Here is a 15,942-nt window from a genome sequence, read left to right as displayed (position 1 = left end):
TGACTATGGTGGTGGTCTCTCTCTCCCTCTCTCTCCTCTAATCACTTAATCTTTCTCTGATTTGCCCTGCCCTGATCACTTGGCTTTAATTCTACTGTCTGTACTGTGGTAGCTGGCAATATTGGTCAATTTTATGTCACATTGAATTTGGCTATTTCAAAACTTCCAGACTCGTCAACTTGTTCATATTAAACATTTAAACAACATATATAGATTAATAATAAGCATGTAATTAAAAACTTTGTTACTTTATAAACATACAGCATCTCCGAAAGTTAGAAATCTTGTTGGCTGTGGGCCTGACTGGTTTTGAGAAGCAAACTAAAATTTTGGGGCATTTATGGATCATAGAGAGCAAGCTTAACCATGTACGGGTTTAGTTGCACTTGGTTTGATCATGCGGATTTGCAATTTGATTTCTGATTATTTTCGTGTGGTCTATTGGAGCATTAGGCATGGAGAGCCAGTTTTTGTTCTACACTTTATTAAATATTGAAAGTCATGCAAGCCCATCAAGTTGACGTGGCTAGTCCAGCCAGCCAGTGTGGTACTGGCTCGCTAGTTAGATAATATTTTAATCCATTGACTAGTTGGGCATATAATGTGGCTAATCCCATACACAATCTCTTGGCTTGTCAAATGGTTACACGATTGGCCACCTTGCTCTCTACTTCTCTAAATATAGAGAGTCATGTCAGCCCAATAAGGTGACGTAGCTAGTCACTAAAATGGCCAGCCCAGTCAGCCAGTTTGGTGCTGACTCGCTACTTATATTATATTTTAATCTATTAGCTAGTTAGAACACTTGTAGTGAGTGTTTTGCTGGCAAGCATGTAGGGGCCACAATGTGGTGAATCCCATTTAAGGTAACTTGGCTAGTCAAATGAGTAGAAGATTGGTGTTACAAGAGGTGACTTGAAATGGATATAAATGGATTAGGTGTTAACTCTACTTAATAGCTGAACTTTTTGAGTTGGATTGTGAAACACCTAACCCATTATAATTGATATTAAATTCAGATTCAATTCTTACATCATGCTGACGAGTTCGGATAGAAAGAATGTTATAAAGAAATTTTTGATCGAATTGCGATTTAGTCAAAATGCTACTCCTCTATTATACCGAATGTTAGATTTGAAAAAGCTGGCCACTGCACTGCACTGCACTAATGCATCAACAGAAAGTTCCATGTAACTTTGCGGCTTTTGGATGACCGGCTCCTCAATAGTTAGCATAATTCTTGGAAACATCACATGATGTATAACATTAAAAATTTTAAAAGTCCCCTTGATCTCCTATTTTTGTAACGTTTTTATTTATGTATTTTTCGTTTCTTATTTATATTTCTTGGCGCCTCTAATTTCTTTAAATTTCTTTCTAAACAAAATCAGCGTTTGTTTTCCATATTTATCCAATGATTTATTCTGGTGGAGTCTAATTCAGACGAGTCATCATTAATTTTTGGAGCATTACACTTGGGATATAATTGGTAAAGTGCCTTATTATTTTTATACTAACCAATCATTAGAATATATTATATATGTTTGCGAAAAATTTGGGATGATAATATAAAGAAAGATAATGATTACCATTAAAATTCGTGATTCACCATTACAATACATATGTAGTAAATCTCAATTCCTGCCTTTTCAAGTTCTTTTTACATCACCAAATCAAAGTATCTAAAGTCCAAAAATAGGAACCCTAGCCTTTAGAGAACAAGACCAAAATAAAGACCAAGAGACCACTGGTGCTCCTTTAGCTAGACGGACATGTCACGTGACCTAAGTAAAGTAGGTTCTCTATTAACAAAAGACTACAAAAATAAACCATGATACTAGTAGGTCCCAATTTATCCACGGTTAGGGTAGTCCAATGCAGGGTTGGGAGAACCCAGAGCCAACCAGGTCCCCACTTGATGCTGCTTTGACAAACTTGAACTCTCCTTCTGCCTAGTGCTGTAGCCAATCTTATTATAATAATAATCCCCTCCAGTTCCATTGCTACTCCTAGAACTCCCATCCATCTCTGAGTGACTCATCTCTCTCATAGGCAACTGCACAGCAACCAAAATGAAGTATATATATATAAATATAAATATATATATATATATCAAATCAATGATGGGTCAATTTCTAAATTGCTACTTCAGCAGATAAATTAGACCCAGAAAGCGGGTAGATAACCCATGGACTAGTGTTTTGAGCGGTTTAAATATTACAGCATTTTTCTTAATTAATTGGATAAATAATATTCTTGAATGAATATAATGAAGTACTACAGAAAATATATAGAAAGAAAATACTCACAGGGTAATTAGTGGGTAACTCATTGAGGTTGATGAGGGTGGAGGTTGTAGTAGTGGGAGAGCAACTGTTGTCCTCAACATCAGACATGGGAGTTTTAGAGACAGTGGAGACTGTGACCTTGACGGCACGGCGCTTCTCGGCCAAGGTTGGGTGGTGGTGGTGGTGGTGGATCAGCTGAGGTGGGGTGGAGGAATTGACTGAAGGTGGGGTAGGGATCAAGACCTGAGGGGACAACATGGTGGTGGTGTTTTTGTTGTTATGGACCATGTTTGGCCACAGGAATGTCCCCTGAGGCTTGCAGATTCTGAACCCACTCTTCAGCCTTTGAAGCTTTGCTGCTTTTTCCTCTGCAGCTGTGTTTTCTGCTACTTCAGCTGCTGTATTTGTCTTCCTCTGATCACCTCCTCCTTGTTGTACTACTACCAGTGCTTTGCCGGCCTTATCTTCTTTCTTTTTCTCTTTTTCAGTACAGGACTCTGTGTACACCATTAATGCTGAGTCTGACTTTGTAGTAGTTGCTTCTTCCCCCTTGGAACTTATAAGTTTCCTTGTTTGTTCCTGCATCCACCAGATACACATAAATGCATACCATGCAATGCCACTCATCATTATCATGCTATTTAACTATGATATTCATGTGTATGCTATATATATATATATATAAATTCCACATCTTCTTGAGGTAATCTAATCTGAATCATACATGAATTAGATAAACCTCCCAAATGGGCAAGTACAAGACATTTGAATGCTAAAATAAGCAATACCAGCTGGCGACACAGTTGGTGCATTAATTAATTCATCACCAGAAAAAGAATATACATATATGGTACTTCTAAAGTATTAGTTGTTCAAACACTGTGAGTCCTGTCCCAAATTTAGATTTTACTTGTTCTAGCAAGTAGTAATTAAGAAGCTCACAAACATTGAAATTGACTTACTAGTTCAAACACACATACTATGATTTAATAATCACAACATCTTAACTATGAATCTATGGTATTTATTCATGTGTAAGCTATATAGCCTATATGCATATGTGTTATCCACATATTCTTGAAGTTGAAGTAATCTAATCTGAATCATACATGAATTAGATGAACCTCCCAGATGGGCAAGTACAGACATTTGAATGCTAAAATAAGCAATACCAACTGGGGACACAGTTGATGCATTTAATGCATCACCAGAAAGAATATACTAGTACATGGTACTTAATTCTAAAGTAATAATTTTTCAAACACCTGGGTGTTGGAGAGGCAGGATTAATTTCATGCACTAGCATGTATGTGAGTCCTGTCCCAAATTTAGATTTTGCTTGTTCTAGCAATTACTCCAAGTAGTAATTGAGAAGCTCAGAAACATTAAATTGACTTTGTATTTCAGAAACACACATATGATTTACTAATCATATAATCTTCTAACAGAAATTGAAGGAGTCATGTAGTAATAATGTCATCAATTTCTTAAATACCTTCATATCACTTAGAAATTTTGAAATGGTCATTAGTTGTTCCTCATACTTCTCCTGAAAAAATAAGTAAAAGAAAATAGTTAATGGAGAGCCATTAGTTTATTAGATGGATTTGAAGATCAGTATGCCTCATTCTAGCTAGAAATTAATCAACCATATGTACCAATGAAAAATCAAGATTCAACTTCTGACTGGTGACACTAGAATTTGAAACCACAATGGCTTGAGTACTTTGTGCCTTTTGCTGCCTATTTAATAGCATCTCTTCCATCTCCCTATTCAGGTAACAAACAATAAGGTCACATATATTCACTGGTAACACAAATAACAATTACATTTTCTTTATAAATTTTTTTGCTCTTTTACCTCCTTAGCTTGGCAAGTTCTTCCTCCAACTCTTTCTTGGATACCATGTCATCCATTTTTCTATTCATCAAAACAATTAGACAAAAAGCCAAAGGTAAGACCCACCCAAATAACAACTGTGTGTGTGACAAACATATACTTTTATTTTTGGTAAGTATATACTTTTATGTTAGGACGCACTTTGAACTTGAAATTGAAAGATATTTAGTCCGAAATTTTAACTAATTTTTCTTTAATTCTAAATTCAACCCGTGAATTTGGTACTCTCAAACATACTTTTATTGAATCTTATACTATTACCTTTCTACTTTGGAAGTCTGTTCCTTGAGCTGCTTCAATTCTCTGGCACAGATAGGGTCCTGGGTGGGGCAATCACCAGGCTTCCAACCTGGTGGTGGGTACCAAAAAGGGTCTTCAACCCCAGCCTCTTTCCTTATATTAGAGAGCTCAGCACTCTCCAACCAATACTCCATAGTTCCCTCTGGGTTGTGCCGCCTCCGGAACCGATCAGCACCACCAGGAGCCACCTTCCCGGCTATGTGCTTTAGGAGGTGGTCTAGCAGACCCGTGTCCCCTATTCGCTTGCGAGCCTCCGCTCTCAGCGCTGCCCGGAGAATTGGCTTCCCAAACACAGCACCCTTGGCCTTCATTACCTCCAGTAGATTTTTCTCTGCCAGCTTATACCTTCACAAAATCAATAATACAGTGCATATACACATTACCATTAGATACAAATTATCAAACTGTAAAGAACTAACTTGAATGTCTGCTTTTAGTAACTCGTCAGTACCTCTCTGCAGACCACCTGTGTTTGGGGTCACTGAGGACTATTTGTCTGCAATAGTTAATTTTACTCTTACTCTGCCTTCGATTCTCGCGTTTAATTAATTTCTTTGGCATTTGAACAAGGCTTGATCTTCTACGCTTTCTCTTGCGATTCTTCTTGGTCTCTTCTTCTTCTTCTTCATCGTCATCTTCTATCTCTTCGTCTTCTTCAGCTTCTTCCTCTTTTCCTTTCTCTTCTTCTTCTTCATCATCATCATCTTCTCTCTCTTCTTCTTCTTCAACTTCTTCCTCTTTTGCTTTCTCTTCTTCTTCTTCAACGAAGCTGTAAGCAGATTGAGATTGATTCTCTCTATGCTTGCCGATAAATGCGACTCGACGGCGAACACCCCAACGAACCATACCGTTGCATTTTAGCGCCGCAAAGCATGTGCCCTTGTTTGATAAGACATTATCCTCAGACTTAGAACTATTAGAGGCGGAGTTCACCAACCAGAACCCCTTTAGATGCTTATTCTGGGCAAATTCCTCAGGTGGGACTTGCCTGAAAAGGGCTTTTCCGGCGAGCTTTGTCCCCATAACGAACTTGTCGTCCAGTTTAGGGCACATCGACCTCTCTCTGATTCCGTTGGCGAAATAGTATTGAAGAGACTCAACGCTTGGATATCTCACTGACACGTTCAACAGATCAGTCTTCTCACAAACCTGAAAAAGAGAAAAAGAAGAAGAAAAACCCATCCAAATTAATGGTCCATTCAAAACTAACAAGAAATTAAATGATCAACACACAGATAGTACCATGACGAGTCGGATGGATCTGAGTTGAAGTGGGGTTCTGGTAGGTAACTTAGTATGATCAACCTCGTAGAAAGAACCCACTTCCACATCTTCAATTTCTGAATTGGTTTCTGTTGAAGCATTGAAGCACAAGTGATGAGCCATGTATATATTTTTTTATCATTTGCTTGAAAATTAAGCTGTAATTAAGCACTGATATATATATATATAGAGAGAGAGAGAGAGAAAGAAAAGAGTGATCAGGAGTAGTAAGACAAGGGAAAGGAAACGAGAAGATATATATGATATGCGTTACCGTTGGTGTGGTGGGTACAGTCGGCTGTGAGCAGATGGTGTCCGCCCATATTTGGGGTTTGTGCGGCGTCGACGCTGCTTTGTTGCTGATCCTGCCATTCCAAGTACATGATTCTCTGTCCCGCTTTTGTCTTCCTCTCTCTCTCTCTCTATATATATATACACACAGATATATTTACGTACATCACAGAATTCACACACTAAATCCCCATCACATAATCCACATGCACCCTCTCTCTAGAAAGAATATACATATTGTAATTACGATTTATATGCTCCGTCCGTGCAGTGCAAACAACGATCATAATGATTAAGTAACATTCATTCATCATTTCATTGCGTTCGTGGTGACAACAATACATATACACACAGAGACTAAAGCTAAACAGAATTAATTAATTAACACGCGCAGGAAGCGCGTGAAAGTGAAGGAGGGTTCCTCATATTGAATGTTGGTGTTTTTGTCTTACATGATTGGTTTTATTAATTCTCACTCTCAAGCAGCTAGCCCAGGAGGCGCGTGAACTAGGTGGAAAGAGTCGCGTGTGCGTGCGATAGAGACTGAAGAGAGGATAACAAACAGAAAAAAAGAATTTTGATAGAAAAGCATGCGTGGTTTAGAGAGAGAAAATAAAATATACTCTGAATTTAGAGAGAGAGAGAGAGAGAGAGAGAGAGCATGAAGAGTAAAAATGTTTAAATTAACAACAAAACAGAAACAGATGATACAGTGTAGATATAAAACAGATGATACAGTCTAGATATAATACAGATGATCATAAGTTTGATTTTAATTAATTTGAAGCATGAAAGCATTAAAAAAAATTCAGTTTTTGTAATAAAGGTGATAATTATGACTTTCTACATATATCGATCGCAGAAAAAAAAAAAGTTGGGTAGAACATCTGAGTGCTGTTTTTGGGGTTTCCAAATAAATCGAAAAGAATGTCTGAAAGGTTGAGTCTATGTATAGTAAGGAATTTAATATTGCCGCTCTTTGTGAAACAACAAGAAGAGAGAGAGAGAGATGTAATACAAGAACTAGCTTTCAGATCAAAACTCAAAACTGAGTTAAATATATGGAAAACCTAATACATATAATTATATGATCTCGATTTAGATTGAAAGGAAAATGAACAAGCTAGAACTAGAAAGTAACAAAAATGGTGATCTAAAAATTAGAGATATACTCTAGGAATCAATCCATTTTTGTAGAACATCAGTTCACTTAAAGTCGTTTTGAACTTTAAACAACCCATTTTTGCCCTAGAAATTAAAGCAGAGAAACGTAAATGGTTTGTACTGAAAACATACAACAAAGAAAAACCCTTTCTCAAGAATACAGATATGTATATGTGTGTGTGTGTGTGTATATATATATATATATATATATTAGATGCCTATACATGTGTACAAATGTAATTGAGATTAGCTAGAGAAAATACAAGAAAATAGGAGAAAGAATAATATATATACGTACCTTGATGCTTCAGTGGTTTTAGTTCAACCCTAGCTCAAACCAGAGACTCTTTGTTAGAGTGTTTGAAGCTCAGATTTAGAGAAATCAATCCCGAGAAAACGAGAGAAAATGAGAGAAACCGAGAAAGAAAATGTGAAGTGATCGATCGTACACCTTTAGGCAGAAATAAAATAACCTAAAAAGCTTGTCTTTTTCTCCGATTTTTTAGAGAGAGAAAGTGAGAGAAATGTTTTCTGCGGAAAGGATTGAAGAGAGAAAAGAATCGCAGAGCAAAGTAGTAGCACGTAGTGTAGGAATGAACCTTCACACGAATTAACAGAAAGATGATGATTGTGAGCTGTATTAACCACAATTCTCTGCTCCACTATATTCAAGCAGGTAATTTACAAGTAAACCCCTGTCCCTGCGCTTGAACGTGTGACTCTGTTATAGAGTTCTAATCTGCTGTAGCATCAAGCCTCGCTTTCCAAACGGACTTCACCAGTATCTGCTCGCCACGTTACAAAAGTCCTATTTTTATTTATTTATTTATGTATTATTATTATTATTTGGGGGATGCAAAAAAATAAAAAATTATTAAAATATTTGTTTCATGCAATTTATTTTCCATTATAAAGTGAATAAAAATTTATTTCAGCTTAAGATACATGTTGATGTTTCTTTGTGGAGAAAATTTTAAATCGTTTTGAAATTATTGATCTGGACCAATCAATTTTGACATGCAAATAAACAACTAAATAAAGTCTATATTTACATAAAAGTTTAAGCTGTTGGGTAGTACTGCATACCCACTTATTTATACCCAATCACTTTCTCATCTGAATTCGATGTGGACAAATAACCCTTATTACACTCTCTCTTACCCAAATTCGAAATGCCCTCGTTGCGGATCGGGTCACACTGCCTACCCGGTCTAGCTCACCTTGACGCCTTCCAAGACGGACGCTTGGCGTGACACAGGATTAAAGACTGGGTCTGACTCTGATACTAACTGTAACGGGTGGATAAGCATTACACAAATGCTTGCTTCTTATGTAATTCAGATTATGAGACAATGTACATGTTCTTCAACTGCAAATTTAGTTCTCACATATGGAGGTTCATAAAAGAAGCGAGCACAGGTTTCACATATCAATCAAGGCCTTGGACTGAATTGGTTGATTGGTGCTCCACTAATTGGATTCCAAGCAAATTTCTGGTGCACAAATTGCTCCTCTCAGCAGCAGTCTACTTTCTTTGGATGGAAAGGAATTCAAGAGCCTTTAACACATAATCTTTTTCTCCTCAGCACATTATCTCATTGATTAAATCCTCCACTCGTTCAAGGTTAGCTTCTGTAACTCTTAGAAGCGGCTCACAATTAAGACAAGTTATGTCCTTCAATGACTTGCAGAACCTCTACTTCAAGGGCTGTTCCATACATGGAGGTCACATCTGGCTGATTTCGTAGATGTGGATATACTTGGTCAGGTTGGTGTTTTGTTTGAAACTAGTACTTCAGTATATGCATGCTACAGGGGTAGCAGATGATACTCCTTGTTTCACCTTTTGTGGCATTATGCCTTCAGCCTGCTACCTTTTTGTGGCCTTGTGCCTGTTGCTTATTTTCTATTTGTGGCCTTTGTATTTGTTGTTGGGGACAGTTGTTCCTCATGTATATTCTTTTTCATATTTCTATATATACAGGCTTACCTTAAAAAAAGAAAAAGAAAAAAAAAACTATAACGAGTGGATACTTGCCCATTTACTTAAAAACTCAAATTGTTGGGTAGTACTGCATATTCATCCATTTATACCCAATCACTTTCCCATCTGGACAAGGGCAGATCCAGAAATTGTTAATGGAGTGGGCTAATATTTCTTTGGGTGGGCTAATACTAATAATAATAATTTTTTTTTTTTTTGGGGTTATGCTAAAATTAGGTTTTTTTTTTTTTGGTGGGCTTGAGCACACCCAAACCCCCTGGATCTGTCAGTGCATCTTGATCTGATGTGGGGGGAAATAACCTTTGTTACACACGTTCACGCAAACCATGTAATATCTTCTCTTCATTTTCACCAATATGTACTATTTTAATGAGACTAAATTACTTTCAAACAAAAATATATATATTGAATGATCTACTTTTATGGAAGGAATATAGAAAATTTGGTGAAAATATTTCAAGGTTTTAACTCAGTTTTTTCATTTCTATTTCATAAGGATATTTATGTATCTTTAGTACAAGTATTTAATAATTTATTTGTAAGTTCAGTATGACTATTTGTGAATGATGGATAATTGAACTGTCCCCTTTTAAAATTGCAAAGTTGTCATTTTAAGTTTAAATAGATATATTACTAACATAGATTTTTTGAAAAGTTAAAAGGTAAATTATATATGAAATATTTTATTTTATTTTAAATTTTTAAATGAGACCGTTAATTTGGGACACCTTAAAAAGGAAGTTGGACTATTTAAAAGGACTATTTATTTGTCTTTTTTCTTTTGATAGTGTATGTATAATATTTATTTATATTTTTTATTCATTAATTTGTCTACGTCACATGGTGATTGTTCTGGGACTCATGCTTTCTTGATCGTATAATAATTTCTTACAATATTCATCCCCTTTCTCAGGGTCATTTGGCAATTACAATTACTTTGTACTTTTGCTTTGACTCGAAGCAGCTTTAAATGTGTTCAATACGTACTATTTGGCAACGTATATCTGTCTTAAGATTTTTGGAAGTAAAAATATGAAAACGTGTTTGGTAAAAATATATTATAAGATTTAAAAGGTCAATAGATGGTTAAAATTGTCATTTTAGAGGGTTTTTATTTATTATAAGATTTAAAAGGTCAATAGATGGTTAAAATTGTCATTTTAGAGGGTTTTTATTTATTTATTTATTATTGTATAATGCTTTTGTCACAGTGCGGAAGTAATCAGAAACACCGAATTTTTTCTTTGAATTTTGGTCTTTTTTTCAGAAATATTTCGGTACTATTTAAATCACAGCAAACGTTACCAAACTTATTTTGTGCTTTTGCTTTACTACTATCGTACACCGATACAAACAAAAAATACAGAGCAAAATATGATGGGCAAATAAACAATATCTATAAAGTAAATTGGTGTTGATTTGGGGGGACTCCCACACTCATATTCACGTGGACACGAATTTCAATACGGAGCCATTACGTACAAATACTGTGGTATAGAGTGTGATAAATTGTTAAAATATTATACCTTTCAGAAAAAAAAAAAAAAAAAATTCCTGTTTGGTTCACTTTTTTTTTGGTGTTTTGTTTTAACCGAAGTAAAATATTTTGTTATAAAGTGATTTGCATAGTAATTGGAAGCATGTTTTGTAACATCCATTTGTTACATAATTTTTTGAAACAAATATATGAAAATATGTTTGGTAAAAAAGTATTATAAGTTTGCAAAATATAATGGTTAATTTAAAAATGTCATTTAAGAGTTTTTCAAAAAATAAAATTTTATTTTTTACTGTTTATCGCTACAATACCCGTTGTTACAGTGTTGAAATATGTAAAAACATCAAATTGGTGTTTCGATTTTTTGTTATTATTCATAAAACGTTTTAGTGTGCAAAACAAAATATTTTTTACCAAATATATTTTTCCACTATTCACTACTAGTAGCTACGATACCTGACAAAGACAAAAACACCAAAAACAAAACACATACCAAACAATGCCTTAAAACATTATCCTCTAACGAAATCATTCTTAAAACAAAAGGTAAAGTACAGCCACACCGGTCCCTTGAGGTTTAGCAAAATGACACTAAGAGGAAATTTACCTATTTTTTGGACAAAGATATCCCTTGAAGGTTCAAAAATGGACAAAGACACCCCTTTACATGAGAAATTAACCAAATTACCCTTTAACTGTTTATGAGACTTTTTTAACTTTACAATTCAATAAATTGGACCAATCCACCCTCATGAACAATTTATGCATAAAAAAAAAAAAAAACCTTCTCTCAATACCTAATACTTCTCCCTTTCTCTCAATAGACCAGACGGCGGCTATGGTCTGGACAACGCCACCTCCACCGCCCTCTTCCTCATTCATATACCCTGTATTATAGCTCCTTGGATTGGTCTGACATATTTTTTTCCCCTTTTATTGTCCAGTAGAAGTTACTTTTGAAATCACTATGGTTTTTGCTCTTTTATGATTCTACATATTCATATATTAATTAGTATTGCTATGCTTACAGGCATCAATAAAAGAGGTTGTGATACCCCCGAATTTCTGGATGCGGGTTGGCCAGGCCCACGCCCGATTACCCGGGGATATCAAACCAATTAGTAATAAATGAACACAGAATATAATTAAGATAAATAGGAATAAAATAAAAACTGCTGGAAAGAAACTAGAATGATAATCCAAAACTGAAAACCTCAGAATAAAATTTAATAAATAAAGAATTATTTTGATACATCTAACTTCTTTAAATCTAATACAACTCGGGAATCCATCTGGTGGACCCCTAATAAAACCAACACCGGAAAAATAAACCACCGAAAATGAATCTAACACTAAACCATACAGGAACCACCTACGTCATCGGTAGAGTGAGTAGTCGTCTCTGCTCAGCACGAACAAGCTCTAAGACCTGATACCGTCCGTTACCTGAAAATTAATAGTGGGTTAGGTCCACGAACAAATTCTATCCTAACTACAATCCAAACAGAGATCCGATACGCAGATACATCCTAGATTTCTCAATCATATCTATATAGTCCATAAATAGATATATACATATAACCACACTACAGGACTCTCACTAGGCTATGTTGAGGGTCTCAACCTGAATAGAAGGCAACATGCAAAAATGCACCTGAGTGGATATGACTACCTAAGCCTAACAGGGTATACCTCAACCAGCGTAGCTAGCTACGCATCCTACTGCATATACGCTCCCTAACCGTCGACTATGAGACTCAAGCTCAGACCGCGGTACCATAGTTTATATATATAAATTCCATCCAAACCAATGTAGTGCCGCTCAACAGTTCGTTGCTATGACACAACATAAAATTAGGATTTAAGTGTTTTAACTAAATCCCTATCCATTTTACTAACAGAAAATATAAACAACCATCCGTTATGTTGTTCAACTATTTTAGTTGACAGGACATGCATCCATGTAGGAGTTAGCTGTTTTAGTTAATCCATTCCGTATATATGAAGGGGTAAGACTTAACTTTTTGATCTAATCCATCCCTGATATGTCACCGTCCCATACCGGTACATATAATGCAAATGATTCACAAATGATGCAACATTTTATACAGTACATCAAACACATCCATATAATCCAAATAGACAATAAACAAAATCTAAACAGTTCATCATCTATAAACCAAAATCCATCCACGTAACTAACAAGACAAAGTTTAATAGTTTACCAAGTTAATTATCCAGCATCCATCCAAGTAATTGACAAAAAATATATATAATTAATTCTTCAATTAATTCTAGGCCAACACCCAATTAGATTGACAGAACCTAAGTACTAGTTCAGCAATCTAAGTCCAAACCCTAATCCCAATAATTGCAGTGTAGTGCTTAATATTTCAGCAATTAAAATCCCAAGCTTAATTCCACGTATCGCAGTACAAAATCAATATTTCCAACAATTAACATCCAAGGTATGCATAGATCAAACATGATATATAATGACCCTAGCATGCAACCAAAAATAAGATTTATGAATATGTATATAATCCGTTAAATTGCTAAAATTAAATTAGACAATTAAACTCATTCCATCCGTTAATAGCCAACACTGCTATATACTTTCCTACTGTTAAATCCAAGAGTACAAGACATTAATTTATTTAATGTGGCTCTAGTATAGCCTAATATCATGTTTAAAGTCCATACTTCAATCCGTAAAATTTTTAAAACAAGATTTAGCAATTTAGTCCTTCCTATCCGCTAGCATCTTAGAAAGTTCAATACTTTTATATTGTTTGTTCCATTAATTTAGAGGTCAACTTTAATCAATTTAAGATCTTAATAACAACCAAAATCAACTTCCTAATTCCTCTGTGAAATCCCAGAACCATTAGAACAGTTCCTATGCTCAAACAGTAACCACAGTTCGTTAAAAAAAAAAATAGCAGAATGTCCAATTCGAAGAGAGCCTGCTCCAAAAAATTTTGGAACAGGCTCAAAGTGTTTGGAGCGGCCTCAAAATTACTTTGGAGCTGCCTCCAAAAAGGGGGGAGCCGCCTCCAAACTTCTGGAGCCGGCTCTCTCCTCTTTTGAGCCTACTGTTCCGCTTCCTTCTTAGTTTCCGATGATCTGCTTCGACCCCGGCCATTTCCACTCCTTCTGTTTGTTTTTAAAACTCTTCTTAAGAGTCCTAAGTATGTCCAGAATCATCCCACCCCTTACTTAAGTCAGTTTGTTTTAAATAAAAACCCTAGAACTTTTACCGATTAACCATACTTAAGAAGAACAAACACTGTAACTAAACCATACTTGCATGAACTATAATAAAGTTAATTCACGCATACAAAATAATTGATTTAACATATAATAAGCATGTAAGGTTCAATTTAAAAATCAATTTAGAAACCCTAGAGATTATCTAAGGATGTACAGAACACAGGCCAACGGGAGAGAGAGAGAACAGAACTTGCCTGTGATTTCAATTATGAAATCTCGGCGTCGTGTCCACTGTTCCGGCAACACGAACCATTGTAAAGCCTTCTAGTGCTCTAGAATAATCCACCAAAATCCCACATTGGTCCCCTGTAATACCCCTAATTTTAAAAGGATAGTCTCGGTATTTATTTATTTATTTTTATTGTATTTTTTTTAATTGTTTAATTGATTATTTGACTAATTGTTTATGTGTTTAATTGAATTAAGTGTTACTTGATTAATTGGCTACTTATCTATGTGTTATTTGTATTTTGTCTAGGTGTTATTTGTATTATTTGTTTAATTAGATTGTGTGCTTAAATGATGTATTTGATTAATTGTAAATTAAATGATTAAATGTTTTATTTTATTTTATTTTATGGTTATGGTTAGTGGTAATGGGCTAACTAATTGGGTCCCATGGACTACTTGGATAGGATGTTGGATGGGTATGGATAATTACCCATGGATAGTTGTATATGTATATATATAGATATATATGTATATACATATATATAAAAAGAAAAGTAATTTATTAATATTATAATAACTTTAGTATTAATAAATAATCTGATATATATATTTTATATATTTATATAATAAGGATATACATATATTTTATACGTAACATATTTTAAGTTACCTTTTTAATATTATGGTAACTTTAGCATAAATAAATAATCTGATGTATATATTTTATTTATTTAATGAGAATACAGATAGATTATATACGTAACATGTTTTAAGTTACTTTTTTAATATTATGGTAACTTTAGTATAAATAAATAATCTGATGTATATATTTTATTTATTTAATGAGGATATAGATAGATTATATACGTAACATGTTTTAAGTTACCTTTTAATATTATGGTAACTTTAGTATTACTAAATAATTTAATGTATATATTTTATTTAATTAATAAGGATATACATAGATTATATACGTAACATATTTTAAGTTACTTTTTAAATATTTTCATTTTTTTATTTTTCTTTATTAAGTTGACTTGGATTGGGAAAAGGAATATGGTTATTATTTAGCTTATAAATACACAACTATAGGTTAAAAAAGGAGTGAAAATATATCACGTAATATATTCTAGAGAGAGAGAGTTAGAGAGAGAAAGAGAAATAGGAAGGAAGGAGGAGAAAACCCTTTATAGAGAAGATCAAGGAAGAAGAAGTTTAACTTTCAATTCGAAAGTTTAAGGCAAGTTCTTATTCTATCTCTTTCCCTTTGATTCGTGTTTCTGTACATGCCTAGGAAATTTCAGGATTTATTAAACACATAAAATTAAATTAATTATGCATGTTTAATTGGATTAGAACATATGTTTTATGAAATTTGTTCATATCTGTTTTTGTGTTATGAATTGATAAATGCATGATTTTGATTTGATTTCCGGTGTGAATTTTTACATGTTTAAATTATGTATTTTTCATATCTGTGGAATGATGGAACGTAGAAATATGCCTAAGATTCCTGAACATTAAATAGAAACTAGGTTTGGGTTTAAATAAATTTAAATAGACTCAATCATAATGATGCTTGCTATTTGAATGTTTTAAACAAACGAATGAATTTAATCTTTTAATATGTTTTAGCAATTGAGATTAAATGTGTAGGATGAATTGGATATGGAGAATGCTTATTTGACGGTATAATAAAATATCATCATGTATATAAGATTCAGTTTATGTAGAACATATGATATAGGAAGTTTAAATAAATAATAAGTCATTTCTATTTTGTAATAAC

General features: G+C 34.2%; 1 protein-coding gene across 1 annotated transcript; it reads right to left on the bottom strand.

Annotated features, from left to right (window-relative positions):
* Window positions 1–1,852: 1,852 nt before the first annotated feature.
* LOC132314494 (protein DYAD-like) lies at window positions 1,853–6,134 on the bottom strand. Its single transcript, XM_059813355.1, has 9 exons — window positions 6,026–6,134; window positions 5,722–5,840; window positions 4,940–5,625; window positions 4,450–4,833; window positions 4,150–4,209; window positions 3,947–4,058; window positions 3,784–3,837; window positions 2,310–2,867; window positions 1,853–2,056 (listed from the first exon to the last, which is right to left on the bottom strand). Exons 1-9 carry the CDS (start codon window positions 6,132–6,134, stop codon window positions 1,853–1,855), a joined length of 2,286 nt encoding a protein of 761 aa, XP_059669338.1.
* Between the last annotated feature and the right edge of the window lie 9,808 nt (window positions 6,135–15,942).

The sequence above is a fragment of the Cornus florida genome, unplaced genomic scaffold (assembly GCF_030987335.1).
Source record: "Cornus florida cultivar Cherokee Brave unplaced genomic scaffold, ASM3098733v1 CherokeeBrave_3.0.0_Hap2_Chr06, whole genome shotgun sequence".
Classification (NCBI taxonomy): Eukaryota; Viridiplantae; Streptophyta; class Magnoliopsida; order Cornales; family Cornaceae; genus Cornus; species Cornus florida.
This window is presented reverse-complemented; position numbering and strand designations above follow the sequence as displayed.